Raw genomic sequence first — 27,858 nt, 5'->3', positions numbered from 1 at the left:
GGTAAGGCATTCACCATAAAAATAATTAAATTATCCTAAGCATCTGGAGTTACCTTCTCAGGTAAGTTTGGGGTTGAATTTTTAGCTGGTGGAAGTTGCATTTTAACGAGAGATTTTTGTTTTGTTTTTTTTTTTTGGCCAGACAGGAAATTTGGGACATTAGGTATCTTGGGTGATTTTTCTAATGACAATGGGTTACACATAGGGACCTCATGTAAACTAGCCCATTATTCTTAAACATAGTTATTGCATGGCCCCCATCTGTTGTACTCAAATCACACATTAATTAGTTATCAAATCTGATTTAAGTTTGCAGCTCCTATCCAAGCATCTGTGCCACTTGATTAGATTCAAGTAATCTTTTTCTTGCTTTGTCCTCATCTGGATTCATTTCATGTATTAGTAATTTCTTCACTGGTAAGACTACAATTCCTATAGGTATTTAAGTGATATCCACTTTTTTTTTTTTTTCGGTACACGGGCCTCTCACTGTTGTGGCCTCTCCCATTGCGGAGCACAGGCTCCGGACACGCAGGCTCAGCGGCCATGGCTCACGGGCACAGCCGCTCCACGGCATGTGGGATCTTCCCGGACCGGGGCACGAACCCGTGTCCCCTGCATCGGCAGGCAGACTCTCAACCACTGCGCCACCAGGGAAGCCCCTCCACTTTATTGTTTAAGCGATATGCACTTTGCTTCTGTCTAAAGTTTTTGTGTCTCTGGACTCAGCATTAAAATCTGCTAATAACAGAAAGTTTCAAGAGGAAGGAGGTGGCTTGTGTGTGTTGCTTTCATCTGAAATTTTGTAAAGCAGGGCTCTGTAGAGGTACCCCCAACGAAAATTAAGGGAGGGGAAGTGGAGCTGGTGTCATGTCATCCAAAGGCATTATTTATAGTAAAACAAAAATAATGTGGATGCGGGAATTCCCTGGTGGTCCAGTGGTTAGGACTCAGCACTTCCACTGCTGGGGCCCGGGTAAGATTCCTGGTTGGGGAACTAAGATCCTGCAAGCCATGCAGCACGGCCAAAAAAAAAACAAAAAAAAAAAGTAAATGGTACCCATCAGGGTTGTGCAACAAAGCAGCCCTGTGTCTGAGCAGGAATGGGCAGGAGACCCCAAATTTCCCCTGGCTCCTACTGCATCCCCAGTAGGTGTTAGAATTGTCTAAGAGAATATCCACAGGCCTGCCAGGAAAAGGGTCACCAGGACAGGTGACCATGTTACAGAGGATGAGGGCTAGACTATGCATTGTGTCGTTAGGAAGAGAATGTGGCTCATCTTAGAAGGAATTCCAATTCAGGGAACTGATATCTGGTTGTCATTCCTGGGAGGGTTGGTGTGGCATGTGCTGAATGACACCTGTAGAGAAGAGCTGACAAGATGAGATACATCTGGAATAAATGACCAGCATATGACCAAGCTAGAACAAAACAACAATAAAATAAGAAGAACAATAAAACAAGATAAAATAAGCAAAACCCATGAAGAAGTGAGGAAGTGAAGAAAGGAAGGATGAAGGGAAGGAAACATACACACACACAAACACACGCACACCCTCAGATGTGGAGGTCATGCAGTGTGTCAAGCACACATAAAGGAAAATATTCCAAACCTGGATACAACTTAGTAAAAGTTGTGAACTTCAAGGGGAAAGAAAAACAAATTCCTGAAAGTTTTTAGAGAGAAGCAATAGATTATTTACAAAAATGAGAGTCAGAGTGGTTTTAGTCTCCTACACAGCTTGGGATACTAGGAGACAACATAGGGCAAAGTTTCAAAGTTCTTAATGGAAATGCTGTCGAACCTAGAATTCGATATTCACATAAATAGTATTCAAAAATGAGGGTACAGCAGAGACCTTTTCAAACATGCAGTGAATTTTAGAAAAATTTGTTTTGCAAGACAAAGTCAATCAATTGATCAATCAATCAAACTCATTAGAGAAAAAGGGAAAGAGGAAGACATAGAAGACAAAAAGCAGTGATGATAAAACAAAACCTGTAAAACTTGTAGTTAAATTCAACACCTAGGTTAAATAATATTTGGTGGGATGGTAATTCTTTTGTTAAGAAAGGATTTCTGAAAGTGTACAGACATAGTGTAAAACCATTAATAATACAATTGACCCTTGAATAACACAGATCTTAACAGCATGGATCCACTTATAGCTGGATTTTTTCCAATAAATAGACAGCCCTCCATATCCTTGGGTTCTGCATCTGTGGATACAGAGGGCTGACTATGGCACTTGAGCATTTGTGGATGTTTGGTATCTGCGGCAGGTGCTGGAACCAAACCCATTCGGATAAGTAATCTCAATTAAAATTCCAAATAGTTTGAATAAAACATGGGTAAGAGATTGATTATATAGTTTTAGCACTAAGATATTTTAAATTCTAGAGTTTGATTAAAAAGTTTAAATGTATGTATATTTAAATGGAAGGGTAATACATTCAAAGATTAATACAGTAAATTCTTTCATTCATTCAATAAACATTAGTTGAATACTTGTCCCATGCCAGGCACTGGGCTCAGTACAGGGAATACAACAGGAATATATGGACTTTCTCACAGAAGCCTAGGATACGTTTCAGTGAATCAGGGACCTGACATGGGGGCTCAGGGTGCTGCAGGAGCACACAGGAGTGGTACCTGACCCAGACTTGGTGAGAGGTGGGGGGGACAACTCATTCCCTTAGGAAATGAAGGCTAATATGAGATCATAAAAAGTTATCCAGCAAAAGAAAGAAATGTATGCCTGAGGGTGTGACAATGAAAAAGTTCTTGGTGATTTTAAAGAACTGGAACATTTTCAGGTTGGCTGGAATATAGAGTTCAGTGGGATGAAGATGCATGTGATGATGCTGGAAAGGCAAGCGAGCTGGATCATGCCAGTCTTTCAATAACAGCCACTGAAACATTCTTAAGCGCAGAAGAGAGTGGCTTGATAGATTTGCGTATCAGTGAGTTAACTTCTGGTTAAACACGATAGAAATACATTCTTTTAAATCTCCAAAAGCAATAAAATTTTGCTGTGAAGAATTTATTTAATGTAACTTGAGTTTATAATTTTGGGTGCAGTTCTTAGCTCTGTCACTTACTAGCTGTGTGATCTCAAATATATTACTTAACTTCTTTGAGCCTCAATTTTTGTCTTATAAAAGAAAATACTGATATCTTCCCTGTAGGGCTTTTGTGAAATCAAGAGCTGCAAATGAGAATTTAATATGAAAGCATTAAGCAAAGTGCCGGCGGTATGCTGGATCTTTTGTTCCAAGTAGCATAAGTTCAACCTTAACTAGGTGAAGTCAAAGGGAGGGAATTGTAAGAGTGCCTTGGCGAGTCTCCCAGAAGCCAAGGGTGAGCATGAGCTCACCCTTTTTGAAAACTAAAGATCTGGCACCTGTCATCTACAGTTGGTTTTCTTCTCATCCCCTAGGGTCTGAGATCTTATTGTACCCACCAAAAGCTTGGGGTTGATGTTTCTTCTGTTCAAGGTAACAGTCTGACTTGTAATTTCTTAATTTCATTTCTAAGTTTCTTGGATGGGATTCTTCTTTGCTCATCTTGGTCTTGTGTGTATTCTCTACCCAGATGACCGTGTCAGTGAGTGTGTTCATGTACTAATGTGGGGATGGGGATGGGGCTACCTCCCAGGAGAGGAGTAATTCTTTAAAAGGAGATATAACAGTCAGACCCTCATAAATTAGGGTAATTCAAGAAAAGTTTCTAAAAAAGTGACTCCAGTTAACCCTGGAAAAATGCAAGTTTGAACTAGGCAGGTCCACTTATACACAGGAGGAACCACAGATACAGAGGGCTATACACTTATTAACCCCTGGATTGTTCAGGGGTCAGTTGTAATTACAAAAATGTGGGCAAGTTGTGGAACCATAAGGGATCATGCACAAACCTGGGTTAGCCACATCTGTAGACTGTTAAGGATGAGAGGAGGGGAAATTTACCAGGTTCCAGGACACTTATATAGCTCAGGCTGCCTTAAAAGGAGAAGCGACCTGTTTGGAGATATGGCCAGCTCAAGGCAACCTCAGGGAGAGGGAACTGAGAAATATATGCTTGACCCCATATCTTCCCTCCCATATCCTATCTGAGCTCTCCATTGGCCAAAATCACGTGGAAGGGCACAGGAATCTACTGATGTCATTCATACAGGTCAGCCTCCTGGGGCAGACAGTAGAGTGGAGATGCCTGCCTCAGAGAGCTGTGGGGCAGACACAGTAGTTAAGTGTCCACTACATTACTATATAGCATATACTTTTAAAATTTTAATTGCTGTCTTCCAAAGCAAAATCCACATTATATTCAGTGTATGTGTGTATATATAAATATATATTCTATTTGGATACTGACTAATTTCATCTATTGACTGCTAGACAATAAACTACATTTTTTAGAAATAAGTGGTAAAAATGTCAGTTATAAAACTACAATGGTTGGCCTTTATTGAGTCCATTTGAAGTAGAACCTCATTTGTTCCAATCCCTAATACTCAAAATATCAATGGATAGACTTTAGTTGCAAACATGAGTCTTTAAAGGCAAGTGCATTAAGACAAATGTTTGTAGGAAAATGTCACTTTCTGAGCAATTTCATTTGTCTTGGCTAACACAGCTTGTATATGAGTGAATGCTGAGTGTTTCAGAGTTTCAATATAGACATTTTTGAGACTCCTAATTTCTCATAACTTAGCATCTAAATATTAACTTCAATTAATTTGGATTGCTTAAAAGTATAAACTTCATTATATATTTGGGAAAAATCTATACATTCTGTGACTATTCTAAAAATAATGAATTCTTAAGGGAGAATGGGAGAAAAAAGCCAGAAAGCTTTAAAGTGATTTCTCTTTTGGAGTAAGCTGTATGAGAAACCTAAAACCGCCCTTTCCTTCTTTTTAACTGATAAAAATGCTAGGCATGTAAGTTAGGAATGCTAACAGGGTAGAAAGATTTTTTTAAATTGATCTTTACAGCTGCCACAAAAATGAAAGGTGAAGTCATGACAAGAACCACTAAATGAAATACATGCAAGTAATTCAAAAAGAAAAATCTTATCACTCTAATGGCCCTTGGTTGGATTTGTATATAAACAAATGGAATTAGACATGCAACAATATGGAATGATATTTTAAGATTAAGAAGAGATTCAAATTTAACAATCTATTTATTCACTAGCTTTTACAGTTTAAAAAATACTCTCTTTTTCCCTACTCTACCCTGGGGGGTCGTCCTTAACTCTAAAAATACATTCCCACCTTCAGCCTTTGAAGTTTGTAAACACTGAAAGGATAAAATGTGGCATTTTCCTCAGACCAACTGTTGACATTTAGGAATCAAAGTATATATATATATACACACATATATATATATATATTTTTTTTTGCTGTACGCGGGCCTCTCGCTGTTGTGGCCTCTCCCGTTGCGAAGCACAGGCTCCAGACACACAAGCTCAGCGGCCATGGCTCATAGGCCCAGATGCTCTGCAGCATGTGGGATCTTCCCAGACCGGGGCATGAGCCCGTGTCCCCTGCATCGGCAGGCGGACTCTCAACCACTGCGCCACCAGGGAAGCCCCAAAGTATATTTTTAAAATGTTTCAGGCCAACCAGATTGCAGAACCCTGGTAAGGAGAGGGCAATGTTATTTCTTGGGAACAACGAAGGAGTCTTAAACACATAGTCAATTATAATTGCTTTACTGCCCCAGGTAGTAGGAGCTCCAGACTTTTCTGGAAAGCACTGACATTATTTAGGGTCATGTTTCTTAATGTAAATAAAAGTAAATCTGACTTTTATATAAAATTAGCTACTTACTATTTTTTTTTAAACTTTAAAAGCCAGGAGACATTGTAAAGGATGTTGGCTTTTCAATATCTTCCAGATGTTCAAAAATTCGTAGTCTTGCTCATTCGGATGGACCACCCAAAGACAGTGCCAGAATTGTGTGATTCCATCATTAAAAGAATGCCAATTAGTTGAGCTGCAATATCTCACTGTACTGGGGAGGATGACTAGTTCACAGCTTTCAGTAAATAGTCATTTGGGTCTGAACTGGGATTACCAAGGAGAGCAGTGGGCTGATGTATTTTATGCAGGCTGACTCATTGTATAACAGGCAAAGCAATTTAATGAAAATGGTCCTTAGCTCTGGTTTCATTCAAATGAAATCTTTGATTCTGGTTACTTACAGACTATTGTGTTAAACTTTAATCAATTCCATTTAGGTCTGCATAAAAATAGGGGTACATGATCAGTTTTACCATATAAATAAAATACAATGCATTTATAAAATTAAAACTGTGAGTTTTGAAATTTTTGAACAACATATGATGTGAGAAAATGCTCACAATATGTAACTGAATTACAAAATTGAGAAAAAAAATAATATTTAGAGTCAGATCCTAGCTTTACTAAAATATAGTTTAAAATTTACTATAAACTAAATTTATAAAAATAGAAACTTTATGTGGTGAGGAGAGGAAAAACTTTCTTCTTTATCTGTATACTGTAATTTATTTTACAATGAATTAATAGAAATTATTTTTATAATCAGAAAAAAATAGATAAATGTTTCCAAAGCAAAAAGAAAAAATTTCTGCAATGGCAATACATGCAGCCCATTTAAAAATGTTTAATCATTCTAGGTAATTGTTTAAAGAATATTTGCTACAGATAAACAAGCATATCAACTATTCTACTGGAATTAGGGCCTATATTAGAAAAAGTAAATGAATGTTGCTTATAACTAAAGACAGCAGTATAGAAGCAGCCCACTGGTTTTTTGGCCTGTGACTCATAACCAATCATTTCCTTATTCAACATTAATAAATACTCCTAAAATTACTATTGTATTAAGAATAAGAAAATATACTGTGTACTCCTTGAAAAATGCAAAGTCCAAAGCCATGTGACTGCTTCTGTTTTGTGAGAGCAGTCCATAGTGTCTTGGTGTGCTGCAGACATCCTGGAATACAGCCAACATAAGCATATTTGTCAAGGCTACACTGAGCTGGAAGCTGGTGCGTGGGTGGGCTTCAGGCCGCCAGACACTGGGACCTTCGTCTATTAGCCTCCAGGCCCGGATATAGAGGATGCTGTCGTCCTAGGACTTTTCACCTTCTGCTCTCTCTGCCCTAGGGTTTAGGGTACCCAGAGGACAGTGGAAGTAAGACTGGCATCAAAACATCTTGATCAAAAATGATGACAAGTTCTCCTCAGACTCCACTGCTTTTGGAGAACAGCCTCCACACAGGATGTATTAACCTGGTTAAGCAGAGCCACAGTCATAAGAGTTACTTAAATCACTTCTCCTGTTCAGCTTTGTGATTCTGACCGTGTGGCTGACAGGGTCTTGGTGCTACGGCCTGGTGTCAGGCCTGAGCCTATGAGGTGGGAGAGCCAAGTTCAGGACATCTGACCACCAGAGATCTCTTGGCCCCACGTAATATCAATTTGCGAGAGCTCTCCCAGAGATCTCCATCCCAATGCTAAGACCCAGCTCCACCCAATGACCAGCAAATTCCAGTGCTGTACGCCCCAGGTCAAACAACTAGCAAGACAGGAACACAACCCCAGCCAATAGCAGAAAGGCTGCCTAAAATCATACTAACTACACAGACACCCCAAAACACACCACCAAACACAGCCCTGCCCACCAGAAAGACAAGATCCAGCTGCACCCACCAGAACACAGGCACGATTTCCCTCTACCAGGAAGCATGCACAGGCCACTGACTCAAACTCATCCACTGGGGGCAGACACCAAAAACAACAAGAACTACGAACCAGCAGCCTGCGAAAAGGAGACCACAAACACTGTAAGTTAAACAAAATGAGAAGACAGAGAAATATGCAGCAGATGAAGGAGCAAGGTAAAAACCCACCAGACCAAACAAATGAAGAGGAAATGGGCAGTCTACCTGAAAAAGAATTCAGGGTAATGACAGTAAAGATGATCCATATCTTGGAAATAGAATGGAGAAAATACAAGAAACGTTTAAACAAGGACCTAGAAGAACTAAAGAGCAAACAAAAAATGACGAGCAAAGCAATAAATGAAATTAAAAATTCTCTACAAGGAATAAAGAGCAGAATAACTGAGGCAGAAGAACGGATAAGTGACCTGGAAGATAAAACAGTGGAAATACCACAGAGCAGAAAAAAGAAAAAAGAATGAAAAGAATTTAGGACAGTCTTAGAACCTCTGGGACAACATTAAATGCACCAACATTCAAATTATAGGGGTCCCAGAAGAAGAAAAAGAGAAAGGGACTGAGAAAATATTTGAAGAGATTATAGTTGAAAACTTCCTTAATATGGGAAAGGAAATAGTCAGTCAAGTCCAGTAAGTACAGAGAGTCACATACAGGATAAATCCAAGGAGAAACATGCCAGGACACATATTAATCAAACTATCAAAAATTAAATACAAAGAAAAAACATTAAAAGCAGCAAGGGAAAAGCAACAAATAATATACAAGGGAATGCCCATAAGGTTAACAGCTGATCTTTCAGCAGAAACTCTGCAAGCCAGAGGGGAGTGGCAGGACATATTTAAAGTGATGAAACGGAAAAGCCTACAACCAAGATTACGCTACCCAGCAAGGATCTCATTCAGATTCGATGGAGAAATTTAAAACTTTACACACAAGTAAAAGCTAAGAGAATTCAGCACCACCAAACCAGCTTTACAACAAATGCTAAAGGAACTTCTCTAGGCAGGAAACACAAGAGCAGGAAAAGATCTACAATAACAAACCCAAAACAATTAAGAAAATAGTAATAGGAATATAAATATCAATAATTACCTTAAATGTAAATGGATTAAATGATCCAAACAAAAGACACAGACTGGCAGAATGGATACAAAAACAAGACCCATATATATGCTGTCTACAAGAGACCCACTTCAGACCTAGGGACACATACAGACTGAAAGTGAGGAGATGGAAAAAGATATTCCATGCAAATGGAAATCAAGAGAAAGCTGGAGTAGCAATTCTCATATCAGGCAAAATAGACTTTAAAATAAAGTCTATTACAAGAGACAAAGAAGTACACTACCTAATGATCAAGGAATCAATCCAAGATGAAGATATAACAATTGTAAATATTTATGCACCCAACATAGGAGCACCTCAATACATAAGGCAAATGCTAACAGCCATAAAAGGGGAAATTGACAGTAACACAACCATAGTAGGGGACTTTTAACACCCCACTTTCACCAATGGACAGATCATTCAAAATGAAAATAAATAAGGAAACACAAGCTTTAAATGATACGTTAAACAAGATGGACTTAATTGATATTTATAGGCCATTCCTTCCAAAAACAACAGAATACACTTTCTTCTCAAGTGCTCATGGAACATTCTCCAGGACAGATCATATCTTGGGTCACAAATCAAGCCTTGGTAAATTTAAGAAAATTGAAGTCATATCAAGTATCTTTCTCAACAACAATGCTATGAGACTAGATATCAATTACAGGAAAAAAACCTGTAAAAAATACAAACACATGGAGGCCAAACAATACACTACGTATTAACTAAGAGATCACTGAAGATATCAAACAGGCAATCAAAAAATATCTAGAAACTAATGACAATGAAAACACGTTGACCTAAAACCTATGGGGTGCAGCAAAAGAAGTTCTAAGAGGGAAGTTTATAGCAATACAATCCTACCTCAAGAAACAGGAAACATCTCAAATAAACAACCTAACCGTAAACCTAAAGCAATTAGAGAAAGAAGAACAACAAAATCACAAAGTTAGCAGAAGGAAAGAAATCAAAAAGATCAGATCAGTCATAAATGAAAAAGAAATGAAGGAAACCATAGCAAAGATCAATAAAACTAAAAGCTGGTTCTTTGAGAAGATAAACAAAATTGATAAACCATTAGCCAGACTCATCAAGAAAAAATGAGAGAAGACTCAAATCAATAGAATTAGAAATGAAAAAGGAAAAGTAAAAACTGACACTGCAGAAATACAAAGCATCATGAGAGATTAATACAAGCAACTATATGCCAATAAAATGGACAACCTGGAAGAAAAGGACAAATTCTTAGAAAAGCACAACATTTTGAGACTGAACAAGGAAGAAAGAGAAAATATAAACAGACCAATCACAAGCACTGAAATTGAGTCTGTGAGTAAAAATCTTCCAACAAACAAAAGCCCAGGAACAGATAGCTTCACAGGCAAATTCTATCAAACATTTAGAGAAGAGCAAACACCTATCCTTCTCAAACTCTTCCAAAATATAGCAGAGGGAGGAACTCCCAAACTCATTCTATGAGGCCACCATCACCCTGATACCAAAACCAGACAAAGATGTCACAAAGAAAGAAAACTACAGGCCAATATAACTGATGAACATAGATGCAAAAATCCTCAACAAAATACCAGCAAACAGAAGCCAACAGCACATTAAAAGGATCATACACCATGATCAAGTGGGGTTTATCCCAGGAATGCAAGGATTCTTCAATATACGCAAATCAATCAGTGTGATATACCATATTAACAAACTTAAGGATAAAACCCATATGATAATCTCAATAGATACAGAAAAACCTTCTGCAAAATTCAACACCCATTTATGATCAAAACTCTCCACAGAGTAGCCATACAGGGAACCTAACTTAACATAATAAAGGGTTTATAACATAAAATATTACAAACCCACAGCCAACATCGTTCTCAATGGTGAAAAACTGAAACCATTTCCACTAAGATCAGGAACAAGACAAGGTTGGCTACTTTCACCACTATTATTCAATATAGTTTTGGAAGTTTTAGCCACAGCAATCAGAGAAGAAAAAGAATAAAAGGAATCCAAATCAGAGAAGAAGAAGTAAAACTGTCACTGTTTGAAGATGACATGATACTATACATAGAGAATCCTAAAGATGCTACCAGAAAACTACTGGAGCCAATCAATGAATTTGGTAAAGTAGCAGGATACAATATTAATGCACAGAAATCTCTTGCATTCCTATACACTAATGATGAGAAATCTGAAAGGGAAAATAAGGAAACACTCCCATTTACCACTGCAACAAAAAGAATAAAATACCTAGGAATAAACCTACCTAAGGAGACAAAAGACTTGTATGCAGAAAACTATAAGACATTGATGAAAGAAATTGAAGATGAATGAAACAGATGGAGAGATATACCATTTTCTTGGTTTGGAAGAATCAACAGTGAGAAAATGACTATACTACCAAAGCAATCTACAGATTTAATGCAATCCCTATCAAACTATCAATGGCATTTTTCACAGAATTAGAACAAGAAATTTCACAATCTATGTGGAAAGACAAATGACCCCAAATAGCCAAAGCAATCTTGAAAAAGAAAAATGGAGCTGAAGGATTCAGGCTCCCTGACTTCAGAATATACTATAAAGCTACAGTAATCAAGACAATTTTGTACTGGCACAAAAACAGAAATATAGAGCAATGGAAAAGGATAGAAAGCCCAGAGATAAACCCATGCACATATGGTCACCTTATCTTTGATAAAGGAGGCAAGAATATACAATGGAGAAAAGACAGCATCTTCAATAAGTGGTGCTGGGAAAACTGGACAGCTACATGTAAAAGAATAAAATTAGAACACTGCCTAACACCATACACAAAAATGAACTCAGAATGGATTAAAGACCTAAATGTAAGGCCAGACACTATTAAACTCTTAGAGGAAAACATAGGCAGAACACTCTGTGACATAAATCACAGCAAGATCCTTTTTGACCCACCTCCTAGAGAAATGGAAATAAAAATAAACAAATGGGACCTAATGAAACTTAAAAGCTTTTGCACAGCAAAGGAAACCATAAACAAGATGAAAAGTCAGCCCTCAGAATCAGAGAAAATATTTGCAAACAAAGCAACTGACAAAGGATTAATCTCCAAAATATACAAGCAGCTCATGCAGCTCAATATCAAAAAAACAGACAACCCAATCCAAAAATGGGCAGAAGATCTAAACAGACATTTCTCCAAAGAAGATATACAGATTGCCAACAAACACATGAAAGGATGCTCAACATTACTGATCATTAGAGAAATGCAAATCAAAATTACCATGACGTATCACCTCACATCCGTCAAAATGGCCATCAGCAAAAAATCTACAAACAATAAATGCTGGAGACGGTGTGGAGAAAAGGGAACCCTCTGGCACAGTTGGTGGGAATGTATATTGATACAGCCACTGTGGAGAACAGTATGGAGGTTCCTTAAAAAACTAAAAATAGAAGTTCCATATGACCCACCAGTCCCACTACTGGGCATATACTCTGAGAAAACCATAATTCAAAAAGAGTCATGTACCACAATGTTCAATGCAGCAGTATTTACAATAGCAACCTAAGTGTCCAATGACAGATGAATGGATAAAGAAGATGTGGCACATATATATACAATGAAATATTACTCAGCCATAAAAAGAAACAAAATTGAGTTATTTGTAGTGAGGTGGATGGACCTAGAGTCTGTCATACATAGTGAAATAAGTCAGAAAGAGAAAAACAAATACCGTATGCTAACACATATATATGGAATCTTAAAAAAAAAACTTTTTGAAGAACCTAGGGGTAGGACAGGAATAAAGACACAGATGTAGAGAATGGACTTGAGGACACGGGGAGGGGGAAGGGTAAGCTGGGACAAAGTGAGAGAGTAGCATTTACGTATATACACTAACAAATGTAAAATAGATAGCTGGTGGGAAGCAGCTGCAGAGCACAGAGATATCAGCTCAGTGCTTTGTGATCACCTAGAGGGGTGGGATAGGGAGGGTGGGAGGGAGACGCAACAGGGAGGGGATATGGGGATATATGTATACATATAGGTGATTCACTTTGTTATACAGCAGAAACTAACACAACGTTGTAAAGCAATTATACTCCAATAAAGATGTTAAAGAAAAATAAAAAGAAATGTAAGGAAAGAGTTAAGAGCTGGGAGTATAGATAAAATAGAATTGTCCATCAGTTTGTAATTGTTGAATCTGAGCAGTGGGTACAATGGGAGTTCATTAAACTTTTCTGGCAGCTTTTATAAGTGCTTATAACTTTCCATAATAAAAAAAAAATTTTAAGGAGATACAGAAATGCGCACAAAAATAAAACGTTTCTTGAACTTATTTTAGCTGGCTCTAACAATCACATCACAATTTCAAGCTCTAATACAGCCAACACTTTAAGGTATGAAGAGGCTTGACCTTTATTATTTTTTCTTTCAGATATAAATTTTCTTTGCCCTTTCTAATCTTGTAACTAATGAGCTCTTCAGTTATACTTATCATTAAGTATTTTAAAACCAAAGTTCCTTTCAGGATGACCCTTCAAAATGCCCTTTATCATCACCAATTTGCTTCTCAGCCCTACTCCAGCACTGCTAGTACCTAGAAGTAAACAGCCTTATACAATTGGTTGTAAAAATGTCCACTTTGAAAAGTGAACTCTGGTGTCTAAATATCACAACAACCCTTCAAATTCCTTTATAAATTATTCCAAATGTTGTCTTCTTATTATGGTAGCATATTCTGTACTTTTGGCTTTGCTCACTGAAAGCAATACTAGGTCTTTGAATGAGGAGTCAAAGTCTTTCTTTTTTCCTTTCCTTACTCAGTAGTATTTCTTTCTTTTTTCCTTTCCTTACTCAGTAGTATTACTATGAGAATACTTATTCACTCTTATTCAACAAATATTCAGGACCTACTGAGTGCTCTGAGGAGAGTATGAAAAGGAAGGCAATCATTGCTTTAAATTTGATCAGATCATAGGAAAGAAAAATATTTTTAAAACTAGGAAGGATTAGTAAGTTAATAATAATTTAGTCTGAAGTATATGTAAATTTAGTTAATACTAAATGTTCTAGATAACCTTTGGAAAAAAACCAATCTTCCACAAAGTTTTAAAATTAAATTATTTCAATTGATGAAGATGAATCAGAACAACTTTCAGGGCAAAGTGAAACAGTACTAGATTTAAAAATGGAGATCAATATAATGTATGAAGCAACTCCTGTTGTGCAAAAGTGCTGGATAAGGCTTATTGGAATGAAATATAATGAAAAAGGCTTCATTCAATTAGATCCATTGGATTGAATGGATTGACTGGGTTGCTGGAGTTGAACTGATTGGGTTTAATTTAAAAAGAGAAGAGCCTTTTCTGGGAAATAATGAGAATAAGAGGATGGGTAGATATGAGACCACCAGAACAAGGAGCTTGAGTTTGGCTCATTAGATCTTTAATAAGAGCTGTGCATCCTTAAACTATCATTCACAAAATTAAAACTATGATTCAAATTTAAATTAAACAAATAGTTATTGAACACATTCTAGCAGGCACTATTAACTTTATAATTCTGGTTAAGAAAAATTATCTCAGTGGCTCTTTTAGGATGAACTTGAAGAGGAACAGACTGAAGTGACAGAGTTCAATAAGAATGTCATTGAGTTCCTCCAGGCATGAAATAAGAAGGTTCTGATCAAGCAGTGAAAAGCAGACTGCCAGGATTTCAGTAACTTGACCCCTATTGTTGAGGACCAAGTCCAACCAAATTTATACCAAATTCTGTTTTATATCAAGAAATATTAAAGTTCTAATGTATTAATATTAAAGTAGCCTTGCAGTCAGTTTGCTTGGTGAATATTTTACACTTGTCACCTTCTACCACAAGCATCAACAATAGAAAATAAAATAAATCACCCATGTTTTCCTTTACTGTCCAACAAGCAGAATTATTCAATAGAGAACATTTTTTAACAGTGTAGTGAGTTCTCAAATGGACCATAACCCAGAATGTCTAGATAGTTGATCCTCCGGCTTCAGGCTCCATTCCTATTTGCATCTATTAATTTGCAAAGGGTATCGAAGTCTTCTGAGAAAAGAACTCAAAATAGTTTGCACTTGTAGTTGAAGCAAAAAGAAGAAGGAAGATCTAAGAGATCCTAACAAGGAGTACTCTAGAGTTTCTGGGAGACAATTCATTTTTGAGGAAAAAGTCCTTAGGCATAGTGGGTTGGACTGAAGTATGTCTGAAGACATTTATAGTTTATAGTGTAGCCTGGTAGTTAAGTCAAAACCAGCCATCCTGGGGTGTATGTATTACTAAAGAAAAGTCAGCAAGCAGGACTAAAAGAGGTGTGTATGAATAAATTCAGCAATACCTTGGTGCCCAGTGTCTCTCCTTAGAAACAGTGGAGGGGACCAATTTCTTAGACCTTAAAATACTGGTAAAGGCAGGCCTGTGGAGGCAAGACAGAGGAAACAGCAACCAAATGAGGCATCAAGCACTAGTCCAGGATGAAGGGACAATAAAGCCAACAGCAGTTTCAGGGAGCTTCAAGAATTTGCTAGATAATCTTGGGGGTCTCCTAAAGTTACAGCAAGGAAAGGAAAGCTCCAATAGAGGTCTAATACAAGTCTGCATACTTGTATTAGAGACTATCAAAACAGCAAGGTTCTGATTAACACAAAGCTGCCAATAAGGTGAACAAGTGAGGAATAAATTGCAGTTGTATCACAAGATCCTAATCCCTTCATCTCTCAGAGTAGACAGAGCCCTGGGCAGCCAAAGCCCCACCCTCCACCCCAGCAGGAGAAAAACACCTTCATCTCTGGCTGCTCCAGGACAAGGCACTACTTGCAACCAAGGAGGTGCTCTATCACCTGGCCAGATGAGAGCCCCAGACAACGGGCCTATGGAGCTGCTGGAGGGGTGTTCTAGGAACCAAGAAGAAAACCGGAACGAAGGCATGAGGGAGTTCAGGGTGGGATGTAGATTGAGGATGTGGGGCAGGGCCTAGGTCTAGTAAGTGCAGCTCCATGCAAATAGCAGGGTGCCTCTCTTCACATGTATGGGATAATGCTCTCTGTGGGTGATGTGACCTTTACTAGTGACATCCAAGCCAGTGACTGCCCCAACAATGTGTGCATGTCCTATAAGTGAGAACATCATCAACGCTTCAAAATGTTTAATACGAAAAATTCTATTGCATTCACAATCTGCTCACATTATTCCAAGAAACTGCCATATTTCACTTGCTAATAAAAGAAAGAGCTGTAAGTTTGTTTAAAAATAATTCCAAATCTTGTGCATTCTTGCACAGTTGTGAAAAAATTTTATCACTGTCCGTTGGAACAGTCTAGATGATGAGGGAGAATTTAATTGCTTTATTCAACACATATTTATTGAACATCTATTATATGCCAAGCATTGCTCTGGGTGCTGAGGATTCAGTAGTGAAAAAAAGAAACAAAAATGTATGCCTTCTTGGGATAGGTCAGCAATGAACACTTATGGTATGTATGTATGTTGCCTATTGTCCACTGGTCTCTCCTCCATTTATGAAAAATTTGATTACCAGACTCATAGTCTTCCTTTCCAATCCAAATCTGCCATTATCCTGACAGAATCCAATGCTCAACATGAGGGCAATTCAGCCAATATTCTAGCGTCTCACCTCCTTAACCATGTCATGTTTAATGACCCTCAATTCTACTCCACTGGCTTTATTACTTCCCATATTCCCACAGACATACTGTTGAAATGTGTCACTACCAGAAAGTAAAATTGCTTATTCAGATGTCCCAGTCATTTATGCCAATCGCCACCTATCCTTCCAGTGTATTTGCCCAATTACTCTCACAACTGATCTACAACCTCATAGGCAGAACCAGTCCAGAGTTTCAACCATTCTCTTTCAATATCCAAAACTCTTTGGTCCCATGTTTCTTTCATTCCTCCCATCTGGCAAAACGTCAACCTAGAATTAATCCATGTGTCTGCCTTCCCCAATCCTGTACCCAACAAAGCGCAAATATCAGACAGAGCAAGAAATATTTACAGGAGAGTGACTAGGCAAGTTTATAGAGTACAGGTAGAGGGTTATTCATAGGAGAGTGGAATTACAGGAGAGAATGTGTTATAAACAAGCTTCAAAGCTTTTCCTAATGAATTTATTGGTTAAACTAAAGGAGAAAAAAGGACTCATTCATTCCCTCCGTACTCATTAAGAAATTTGGATAATTGTAACTAGTACCAGCTAAAATTTCACTTTGCTCCATCCAAAACATAGCTGATTAGGAAACTATCGAAAGTGATTAGCCTGATTAAAGTTGAAGGCCAAGAAATTCTTTCCAGAGAATTATAAAACCACTTTATGGGTAAAAAAATACATTTATATGATTTTTTAAGACATAGCCTAGGGGCTTCACTGGTGGCACAGTGGTTAAGAATCTACCTGCCAACGCAGGGGACACAGGTTCAAGCCCTGGTCCAGGAAGATCCCACGTGCTGCGAAGCAACTAAGCCCGTGCACCACAACTGCTGAACCTGCGCTCTAGAGCCCATGAACCACAACTACTGAGCCCATGTGCCACAACTACTGAAGCCCGCGCGCCTAGAGACTATGCTCTGCAACAAGAGAAGCCACCGCAATGAGAAGCCCGTTTGCAACGAAGGATAACCTCCTCTTGCTGGAACTAGAGAAAGCCCACGCACAGGAACAAAGACCCAATGCAGCCAAAAATAAATAAATAAATAAATAAAAAGACATAGCCTACTTTCTGCTTTCCTGCCCCTGTCAGCAATGTGACTAGAGGCACTTAAAAATAATAAAACTGCACTTTTAAAATTAATGTTCTAAGTCAACTTGTTACTAAAACAGGCAGCCTTTTCTCCCAATTAGGATAATGTAGACTTGTTTTACTGCATTTGAAGAGGGTTTCTGCAGGTGTGGTCAACCATAATTAATTTAGATTTTCAAAGTTATTGAGAATGCTATTCATTTGAGTAAAGGTAATCATTAAACAACATGTTAAAAGTTCTTTAGTTTCATTGTTTTTAGGTGAAGTTGTAATTCTAAAGTGAGGAAGTTGAAATTTGTTCTTAACAAGAAATAGAATAATGTTCAAATGTGCGTTGTCCTTTACCCAGAGACACCAAGAACCACTCCCAACTATATTTGCATGCAACATATTTGCAACCACTGTTGCATGAAATCTTATCTGAAATCTGTTGGAAAAACCTGTAGAGCCAGTTCCTGAGCCTCTCAAAAAAAAAAAAATAATCAGCCACAGTACCTTTAATGTAACCAAAAACAGTATTCTTGAGTTTATTCTCCAGTCTTGACCACTATAGAAAATTGGCTATTTCTACAAAAAAAAAAAAAATCCCTTTCAAAGGATATAATTTACCATTATTAAAGACATTTGAAAGAGTATACTCTGAGGAATAATTCTAACAGAGATTTCAAACATATTTTGAACATTAAGAGTATCATTTAAATAAATATGTATCATCCCAGTGAGGCTGCTTAAGGAAGTAATACCCAGTGAGAGGTCAAAGTTCTAATGTATTTATAAAAAGGTCATATCACTGGATAGTCACACTTTTTATTTATTCAAAAAATACTTATTGAGTACCTATTTTATGCCAGCACTGTACGAGGAGCTAGGTCTACAGTGGTAAACTGAGATAGTCTCTACACTCATGGAGCTTAAAGTGTAGTGGGGCAAACAGACATAGGTGAATTAGCAAAGAAATAAAGTATAAAAAGTATGTGCTACAAAGTGAAGGAACAGCGTGAAGAGGTAAAGGATTTCAGTGGGGCTGTCTCCAGACAGATTGGTCAGGGAAGTCTTCTTAAAGGGCGTTACATGTGAGCTGAGACCTAAAGGCTAAGATGGAGCCAGTCATTTGAAGAAGGTGGAAGCTCTGAGGTCCAGCCTGAATAAAGAACCAAATGAAGGAAAGGCTGATTGATTCCAAGGAACTGAAAGATCATGACTGTGGCCGAAGTGCAGAGAGATAGAGGAGAGATACGGGACCAGTGAGGCAGAGATGACCAGGCTATGCAGAGCCTGGTGTACCTTGGTTAAGAAGTCACTGGCACAAGGATGTATGCCAATTTTTTTTAAAAAAGGACTATAAAATGGTCTGTGCCTGTTGATTAAAGGTATGTAAAATGCTTTGCAATTATAAAGAGATCACAGAAATACTGAAACCATTTGTGTTTGAAAATACTTTAGTATTTTCTTTTAGAATCGGTTAACCAAATAATACTATGATTACATTTAGATAAAGCAATGTTTTACTGTAATGTGCCTGAAACTCTCATTCTCTTAACTAAAGATTTGCTTTAAAATCTTGGCTACACTAATTGCTTTAAAATCTTGGCTACACTAATTGCTAATTGCTGGCTGTAGCAAACCCTGTTGGCATTTCACTTACGTTCTGTCAATCCCTCTTACTAGCGCTGGCGATCAAACCTCCTGACTTTATGTATTTTGTTGCTAACTGCTCATTATGGAAACCTTAGATTTGCCCTTGGACTTTGGAGCTACCTACAGGTGAGAGTCAGAGGGACCCAGGAGTTTGCTGTCTTTCACAACTTGTGCTGAGTATAGACACCTAGTTCATCTTCCCTGGAATGACAACACTGTGAGGTGCAATGTGTACTTCAGAGCCCCAGGGGTGTTAGGCTGAGACCAGGACTTTTACTGGAAAGCAAACCTTTGGCTGGCTTCTTCCCCCCGTTCCTTCCTGGATTCTCTTGGGAATGTTCTAGCACACCAGTTGAACCCAAATCCTCAGCTCAAGTTCTTTTTAAGGAATAACTAGATATAATCACTCCTTAATTTATACATGCAAGCTTTTATTTATTCACCTACGCATTCTTTCACCCATCTTTATTGAGCCCTTACCAGGCAGTGTGCACCATGCAAGGCAGTTCTTGTATAATGAAAAGAGGTGTTTTAGTCTACCCCTACATCTAAGTATAACACATCCTAAGTTAATGACCTGTATTTGATTAATCAAATAATTATTATTTGATTAAATAATTTAATCAAACCTGTATCTGATTAATCAAATAATCTGTTTTATGTGATTAATCAAGTTAGTTAAATGAAGTTATTTGTACTTGATTATATTTAATCAGCTAACCAAAAGAAGAAGGTACAACTAAAGATGTAATGTTTTCAGAAATGTCCATACTCTAAATTGTTCCTGAAATAAATACATCTAACCCCATGGGGCTGGCCTCTAACACTTGGGAAAATTCATGTGCCTAATTAGTGAAACATTCATACACACACACATTCACACAAAGATTCATTCACATACACACTTGTATACTCTCTTACATTCACATTTGTTCTCAATCTTTTTCTCACCCTCTCACATTCACAATCTGCCGAAAACTTACTTACACGTGCTCTCTCTCTCTCTCTCTCTCTCTCCTTCCACATTCTCTGATGTATTCATTCTTTATCTCTCTCACATACTCTTTACTGAACACTCACCTATACTTTCTCCCTTTCATGCTGATTCTTATATATACTTTCTCTGGCATGCACCCTCATACTCTTACACTCTCACATGCTCACACTGTTCCACAAACATATTTTCCCACAGTCTCACACTCATTCTCATACACTTATCACTCTCTCTTACATACTCTTTTACACACCCAACTCTTATACTCTCATACACAATCTTTCACTTTTTCACACGCACACACACACACACATACACGTGCTACATATTATGGTCCTATTTTCCTAGTTTTAAGTAAATGCTTTGTGAAATAGTTGAAATGGAAATAACGGAAAGGGTGAGAGTAACACATCCATAAGTGGGATTTCACTAGTTTTAAACTACATTCTGGTTCTAAAACATACATAGTGGTAAACCCAGCAACTAAGTGATGCTGAGTGTTATAGAAATTTTTTAGAAGAGGCAATGTAATCTCTCCAAGGATTCTAATTCCTAATCCCTCATACAATTATGAAACTGAAAAAGACAAAAATCACCATTTTGAACAATCCTCTTTTGTAATAAATGAAGAATCTGAGACGCAGCCAGGTTACGTGATTTCTCATGATTTAAATAGTTAAATAAGCCACTATGGAAATTAGTCTTGGGCAACTGTTCAAGTTAATTATACAACACAGTGATTAAGAGTGTGGCTTGTGGAGTCACACTGCCTGCATTGGAACCTCTGCCCTATCGCCCATTACCTATTTCCTGTAGGCAAAATCACTTTCCTAAACTTCAATTTCTCCATCTGTAAGAATAGTATAAGAGTATCTACACATAAGGTTGCTATAAAGGATAAATTAGTTAATCCATGGAATGTCCTTAATCTAGTTCTTGGTTCATAAAAAATGTTCAGGAAATATTAACTATATTGCCTACCAAATATGTACATCTATTTTCAAGATGTTGCTTTAAATTACATCAATTTTTATCAGTTAGGAAAGTAGGTGGAAAATGCACTCTATCTAAAGTTTCTGTTCCCAGAAATTGTACAAGAGTAATGGACCTTATCCTACAAGGAAAAAAGAAATCTCTCTGGGAAGGGAATGAGAGCCACTGGGACTGTTTCAGGTTCTTCAAGGTACCATCTATAGTATGAATCCTGAAAGTTATAGAAATGAATACATGACACTACCTTCTTGAAAGCAGACTTATAACATCCTTCCTGACTTTTGAATCAGACTCAGATGGTGGCCTCAGGGGTGCACCAAAAGGCACATTGGGTCAGATTCTGGAGAATTCAGAAGAAACTGGGAGGTAAGAGAAGAGGGAAATCAGTACTGGCCCACACAATGAGAGTGATAGAAAATAAAATTCTTGATTGTGAGATAAAAAAAGCAGAGAAAGACATAATATACATGACTTAGAATTTCATTATAGTAAATTATTAAATAGAAGCCCCTTAATAATATGTATTTTTAATTTTGAATGAATTATTAGAAAGCAAAAAATAATAGAGTGTACTTTTTTTTTAAATTAAAATCTTACCATTCCCATCTACTCTGGTTAGAATAATCTAGCACATTGTTTTGATATCACAATTTACATTCTGGATGAGGGTAAAAACAACTTTTTTTCTTTATTAAATTCTTTATGATAATATTACTGAAACACTATAGTTACATATGTTTTTGCATTCTTTCTGAGTGACAAATAGCATAACAAAATTGCCCTCATTCTTAATACAGACTGTCAAGACTGGAGTCTAGTTTTCATACTGACTAGAGGTTAGCGAGGATTGTGGCTAGACTCCCCTAGTTATGCCATGGCTTTTATGTATGTCAGTCTTAGTATTCAGCGATTATACCACCCAACTAGCCCACAAGAGCACTGTGCTCTCATCTACCGCTTCTGCTTCTGGGTGTTTGTTTTTATAAACTACTTTATTGAGGTATGATTGACATACAAAAAGCTGTATATATTTAATATATACAACTTGATGAGTCTGGAGATAAGTTTACATCCATGAAACCCTCACCACAGCCTAAGCCATAAGTATATTCATCACCTCTTAACATTTCTTCCTGCCCTCTTTATTATTTTGTGATAAGAGTACAACATAAGATCTACCTCTTAGCAAATTTTAAAATATACAGTATAGTGTTATTAAGTACAGGCACTTTGCTACACAGGAGATCTCTAGGACTTATTCATCTTGCACAAAAGAAACTTTGTATCCTTCAACTCAGACTTCTCCATTTCCCCCATCCCCAGCCCCTGGTAATCACCATTCTTCTCTCTGCTTCTGTGAGTCACATTTTTAGATTTTAGGTAAGTGGTATCATGTAGTATTTGTCCTCCTGAGTCTGGCTTATTTTACTTAGCATAATGTCCCCAAGGTCATTCATGTTGCAAATGGTAGGATTTCCTTCTATTTTTAAGGCTGAATAATATTCCACTGTGTGTATTTACCACATTTTTTAAATCCATTCATCCATCTATGGACACATTAAGTTATTTCTATATTTGGGCTATTGTGAATAATGCTACAATGAACATGATGAGGGGAGGTGCAGATACAATCTTTGAGATCCTGCTTTTAATTTCTTTGGATATATAGTTAATTCTAGGGCACACCTGTATACTTATGAATAAAGCCTGGAGAGCTGTCGGGGTGGGAGGATGCTGGATCAAGAAAGCAGGGGAAGTACTGCACGTGGATGGAAGGCTTAGTCCGGATCCTCATAAAGAAAGTGGGTAGAGAAAAGGGTCACCCCATGGAATCCCAGTATTTGGAATGACTTGTCTGTTTTGAGTGATGTGAAGAAAATGGAGACTTAGGTCTGGAGCTTCAGCTACTTCTATCTTGGGAGCCATGAACTGCATCCCAAAAGGAAGTGTCATTCAGTAAATGGCTGACATCACAGCAGCCTTACCAGGGCAAGAACACTATGGTGACCAGCGTCCACCTTGTGCAGAGTACACTATTGTGTGAAATCACATTGAAATATGGCCTACATTTCACATTGTAATTTAGAATATAATCTCATTTTTTGTGTTTTGACATAATTTGAATGTTTGTAGATGGACTAAAAAAAGTTGGTGCAAGATAAAGGGCTACAGAGGTCAGCATGTTCCCTGCATGCCATGTAAAGTCACTTTGGGAAAAACATGAGAGTGTCCCAAAGAGTGTCCACGAAAAAGTCTTTGCTTAGAAACCTCTACTAATTAGCTAATGACATAAATCAAGTTAAATGCATAACCAATATAATCCCAACCCATTATTACCAACAGTAAAGTAGGTGTCTGTGGAGGAAGGATATGAGGATGCAGGTAAATTTAGTTTTAAGCTTTGTTTTCTCTGTAGTCCTCTCTTTTAGGCACATTGTCAGCATAGATAAGCAGGCACCCTGTCCACCTCCATCCTACAGGAAATAAGTACTTAATATAATTCAAAAGGACAACAGACCCACCAAGCAGCACAATCCAAGGTGAGGTCTCCTGTGCCACAACTGCAGGGCCAGCCATAGAAAGCTCTGAAGAGAGCAAGACTGTTCCCACTTCAGGGACACATAGATGGGGACAAGCAGATGTAGGACCAGATGGAGTTGTGTGATTCTGTCTTATCAACAGAATCAGCAAAGTGGGAATTTCAGGGGAAATTACTAATGGAAAAAGATCTGTTCACTCCCTAGCAGGAACATGAGGAAGTCCATTATGGAAAGTTGTAATTAACTCTTGTGTCTCGAGACACAAAAATAATTGCGGTCCCACTAAGAGTATTATCACCTCCCAGTAAGCCTCTGGATTCATTCTGTTTTTGTGGAAATGGGTTCTCTCAGAATAAACAGAACCCTATTCTAACTTTCCTGTAGGACTGCTCCTTGTGCTGATCTGTCTCTTTTATGACCCTAAAATCCAATCTGACTGCATCTACTAACATTTTTTCCCAATTAAACCCGAAGGAAACATTCTCATGAAAACGTAAGGCAAGTCTGGTAATCTGGCTTCTGTATTTTTCCAATCCTCAAAATGATAAAACTTTGTTCTTTCTTTTGAGTGTTTTCATTCAGTCATCCAACAAACATTTCCAGAGCTTTTCCTATATTTTAGGCTAGAAGATAGATCCTGCAATCCCAGTGATAAATGAGTCAGTCTCTCCCTTCAAGGAGCATGCAGTCTTAATTTTTCCATGTCCAGCTGATTGATAATGGTTCCTCTAAGGTCCCACTTCTCACTGTACTGGCTCCCTACATAAAGGGGTTTCCATAGAGCATACTAGCCATTAATGGTCTATTCTGAACTGTGCAAATGCATTGCTCATCACATTGTCCCAGCCTGTTTTCAATTCTCCTCACCACCAACTTCATTATTAGTTTTTACATTTCCATCCAGCCCTACCTCCAACAGGTCTTTGAAGAAAACTGCTATGATTATGACATTGTTTTTCTCAATAATAATTGACAATTATTGTCCTCCACCCTGACAGCACTGCAGTCTTAGCTTGTGTCAGGTATGCCCTTGCTAGTTCATAATAGTTCATATATCTGACTTCAACCTCAAGGATACAGCCCAGAGACCAGGAAATTAACTATCAACTCCAAAATCTTCTTTGTTTCTCTCAGCCAGGGCTGTCCCTAGGGTATGTGAATCCCCCTGTTTATGTAAGCAATTTTATTTTAAAAGGATTATAAAATCCTTGGGTCCATGTGAAGTATGGTTATTTATCAATAAATATTTAGAAACATGGGTAGAGAAGTCCTTAAATATTTCTTAATTGCCCAGTCAGAGAAGATTCTTCATAGTGTTGAGGCAACATCTATTCCTGTTCAGGTCTGAGAACCATCTTGTCATGTTCTTTATTGTCAAATGTGTCATTCCTATCTAATTTCATATCTCCCACTGTGAGAAAAAGGTAATAGTGCTGTTACTACCTACAATACCATGGCCTTCAGAACTTGTTTGCATGGAAACAACATAGATCTTGTTGCCTCTACAGTTCACTGATACTACTTATTTAATTCTTAGGAACCAGTTCAAGATGAGAGGAGCCTGGGATGACCCCGGAGGATCAAATCCCAGAACATTTCTGAGCATCTGGTCTTCCTAACCTTACAGAGTAGAGGGACTGAGAGTGCCCCAAAGAGGAAAAATAGGGACAAGGACTTACAAAAATTTCTGTGCACCTGATCTGGAAAGTGCTCACTGGCAGCCCTGTTCAGTTCCAGGCTATGAAAGGAGACTTAGAAAAATTTTTATAAAGGCTCTACCCAAAGTCCAGGGTCCGTGGTCTATGCCTCAGGGATAGAGGCCATACTTGCCTAAAAGGCAGTACTGCTCAATGGGATCAGAGAATGCAAATAAAATTCTTAATGATTTACTTTATCATCCCAAACACTCTGAGGAAGGCAAAATCTACAATCACTATAGCCTTACTTCACTACTCTTGATTTGGCAAGAAAAACAGGACTAGGGAACTAAAAAGTAAAGAAGGCAAAAAAGGGAGCAAGGTAATGGGAACTTGATAATAAGCTATGAATCTACAAAGAAATAACAGAAAAGGAAGAGGTCAATAAATTATAATCATGCTAGAGAGAACAAATATTACCCTAGAAAAGATATTTCTCCCATAATCCAATATCTCTTTTTCATTGTTCCGGGTCCTCTCCACCTCCCAAGCAAATTCATTATTTTAAAATTATTAATTTGAAAGTTAATTTTAGATATTTGGGTATTGCTGCATTGAAAAGATCATTATTTTTTCAGTCATACCAGAAGGAAAAGCTTCTGGAGTTGGACAAAGCTGGGCATACCTGCCCCAAGCAGTTTTTACTGGACTAGCGTCCATCATCTACATATCTTTCATGGAGAGAGAATTACAGTTTGAACATTGTTTTTTCTTTCTTCTTTCTATTATTACACTAAAGCTAAATTTTAACTCACTTAAGAATTATACCTAATTTGCCCTTGAAATTACTTTAATGCCATTATTATTTAATGTTTTCTATTTTAAATATTTTAGGTGTATTAAAGTTCTATACTTACCACTGCAAACAGACTACCTAATAACCCCATCATTTTTATATTATAAAAGATGATTTAAATGCCCATAAAAGGAGGTAAAATTACATTTCCTCAAAATTTAAGATAAAAATATCACACACTAAACTTACCTTTTTTGTTCAGTGTGAAGAAATTACCATTTTATAGCTCAGAGCAACAAGAAGAAAACTATAAAATTAATACATGAGGAAACAACAATTTTCCTATAATTTTTCTCCCTTTCAGTAATCGATATTTCAACAAAAGTTTCTGGATTTATTTTGGATGTTATGATGTTTAGCCATTGAGATGGATATGATATTTTTTATTTATACTTGATAAATCTATAAAATGTATACCTGCGCAAGACCATAGAGATCATACAGCCCAATCTCCACTCTGTCCATGGGAAAACTGAGGGTCTGAAAGATTTCCTGGCTTGCTCTCCCCAGGAGGTCTGTGACAGAAATTGGATACAGATCCTGACTCCAAGACTGGTACACTTCTTTTTAATCTATCAAATAAGAGACAGACAGTTTGTGGATATAGAAAAGTCAAAAAGTATCTACAAACTAGAAAAGTTAGTAAGTGAATTTAACATGACTACTGATTTAAAATTTATATGAAAATTGGCTTATTTCTACAAAATGGAATTTTGATTGAGATTATGTTGAATCAATAGAGTAATTTGAAGAAAACTGATATGTTAACACTATTGAGTCTTGCAATCTATGCACATGATATATCACTCCTTTTATTTATGTCTGATTTCTTTGAGCAGTGCTTTGTAGTTTTTAGTGTAGATTACATATCTCTTGTTTTATTTATTCCTAAGAATTTTATAATTTCTGATCTTGTGTTAAATAATGTTTTTAAAGTTTTATTCTTCAGTGCTTATTGTTAGTATATAGAAATAATTGACTTTTGAATGTTGATTTATATTCAGTATACTTGTTAAATTCTATTGCTAATTATTCCAGTTTTTTGCAGATACTTTTGGATTTTCTATATTTACAATTGCATCACCTATATTTCATGGCAGTTTTGCTCCCTCTTTCCAATTTTTATTCTTTTCAAATTTTTCTCTTACTCCAATGACTAAAATAACTAAGACACTGCGATTACAAGTGGTCATGGTATACATCATTTTCTTCTCAACTTCAGAAAGAAAATTTTACTATTTCACCACTAACTACAATTTTAGATGTAGATTTTTTTTGGTAGATAATCTTTATTAAATTAAGAGCATTTCCTTTTATTATTATTTTGCTGAGTTTTTAAAATAGAGAATGACTGAATTTTAACAAATGCTTTTTACACATTGATTATGTTAATGTGGTGAATTACACTGATTAATTTTCAAATATTAAACCAATCTTTCATTTCTGGAATAAACTCTTCTTGGTCACAATATATTATCTTTTCTTCATATACTGCTGAACTTGATCTGTTAATATTTTGTTTAGCGTTTTTGTATCTAAGTTTACAGATATTGGCTTATAATTT

General features: G+C 37.1%; 1 protein-coding gene across 3 annotated transcripts in view; it reads right to left on the bottom strand.

The window, feature by feature from the left end:
- Positions 1–27,858, bottom strand: part of LOC307188252 (uncharacterized protein) — a 401,616-nt gene that overhangs the window by 42,033 nt on the left and 331,725 nt on the right. Inside the window, exons 3-5 of one of the 3 annotated variants that reach the window (XR_013828868.1) lie at positions 26,712–26,866; positions 21,506–21,620; positions 17,964–18,203 (exon numbers count right to left, since the gene is read on the bottom strand). Coding sequence is in view for 1 of the 3 variants with exons in the window: in XM_079925132.1 (XP_079781258.1) it covers positions 26,731–26,866 (136 nt within the window). In the remaining 2 variants the exon portion in view is untranslated. Of the gene's footprint in view, positions 1–17,963; positions 18,204–21,505; positions 21,621–26,711; positions 26,867–27,858 lie in introns of those variants that run through there. The other 2 variants (XR_013828867.1, XM_079925132.1) reach the window with 2 other exon arrangements.

This window comes from Stenella coeruleoalba (genome assembly GCF_951394435.1).
Source record: "Stenella coeruleoalba genome assembly, chromosome: 6".
NCBI lineage: Eukaryota > Metazoa > Chordata > Mammalia > Artiodactyla > Delphinidae > Stenella > Stenella coeruleoalba.
Note: the sequence above shows the minus strand (reverse complement) of the source record. Positions and strands in the feature narration are given on the sequence as shown.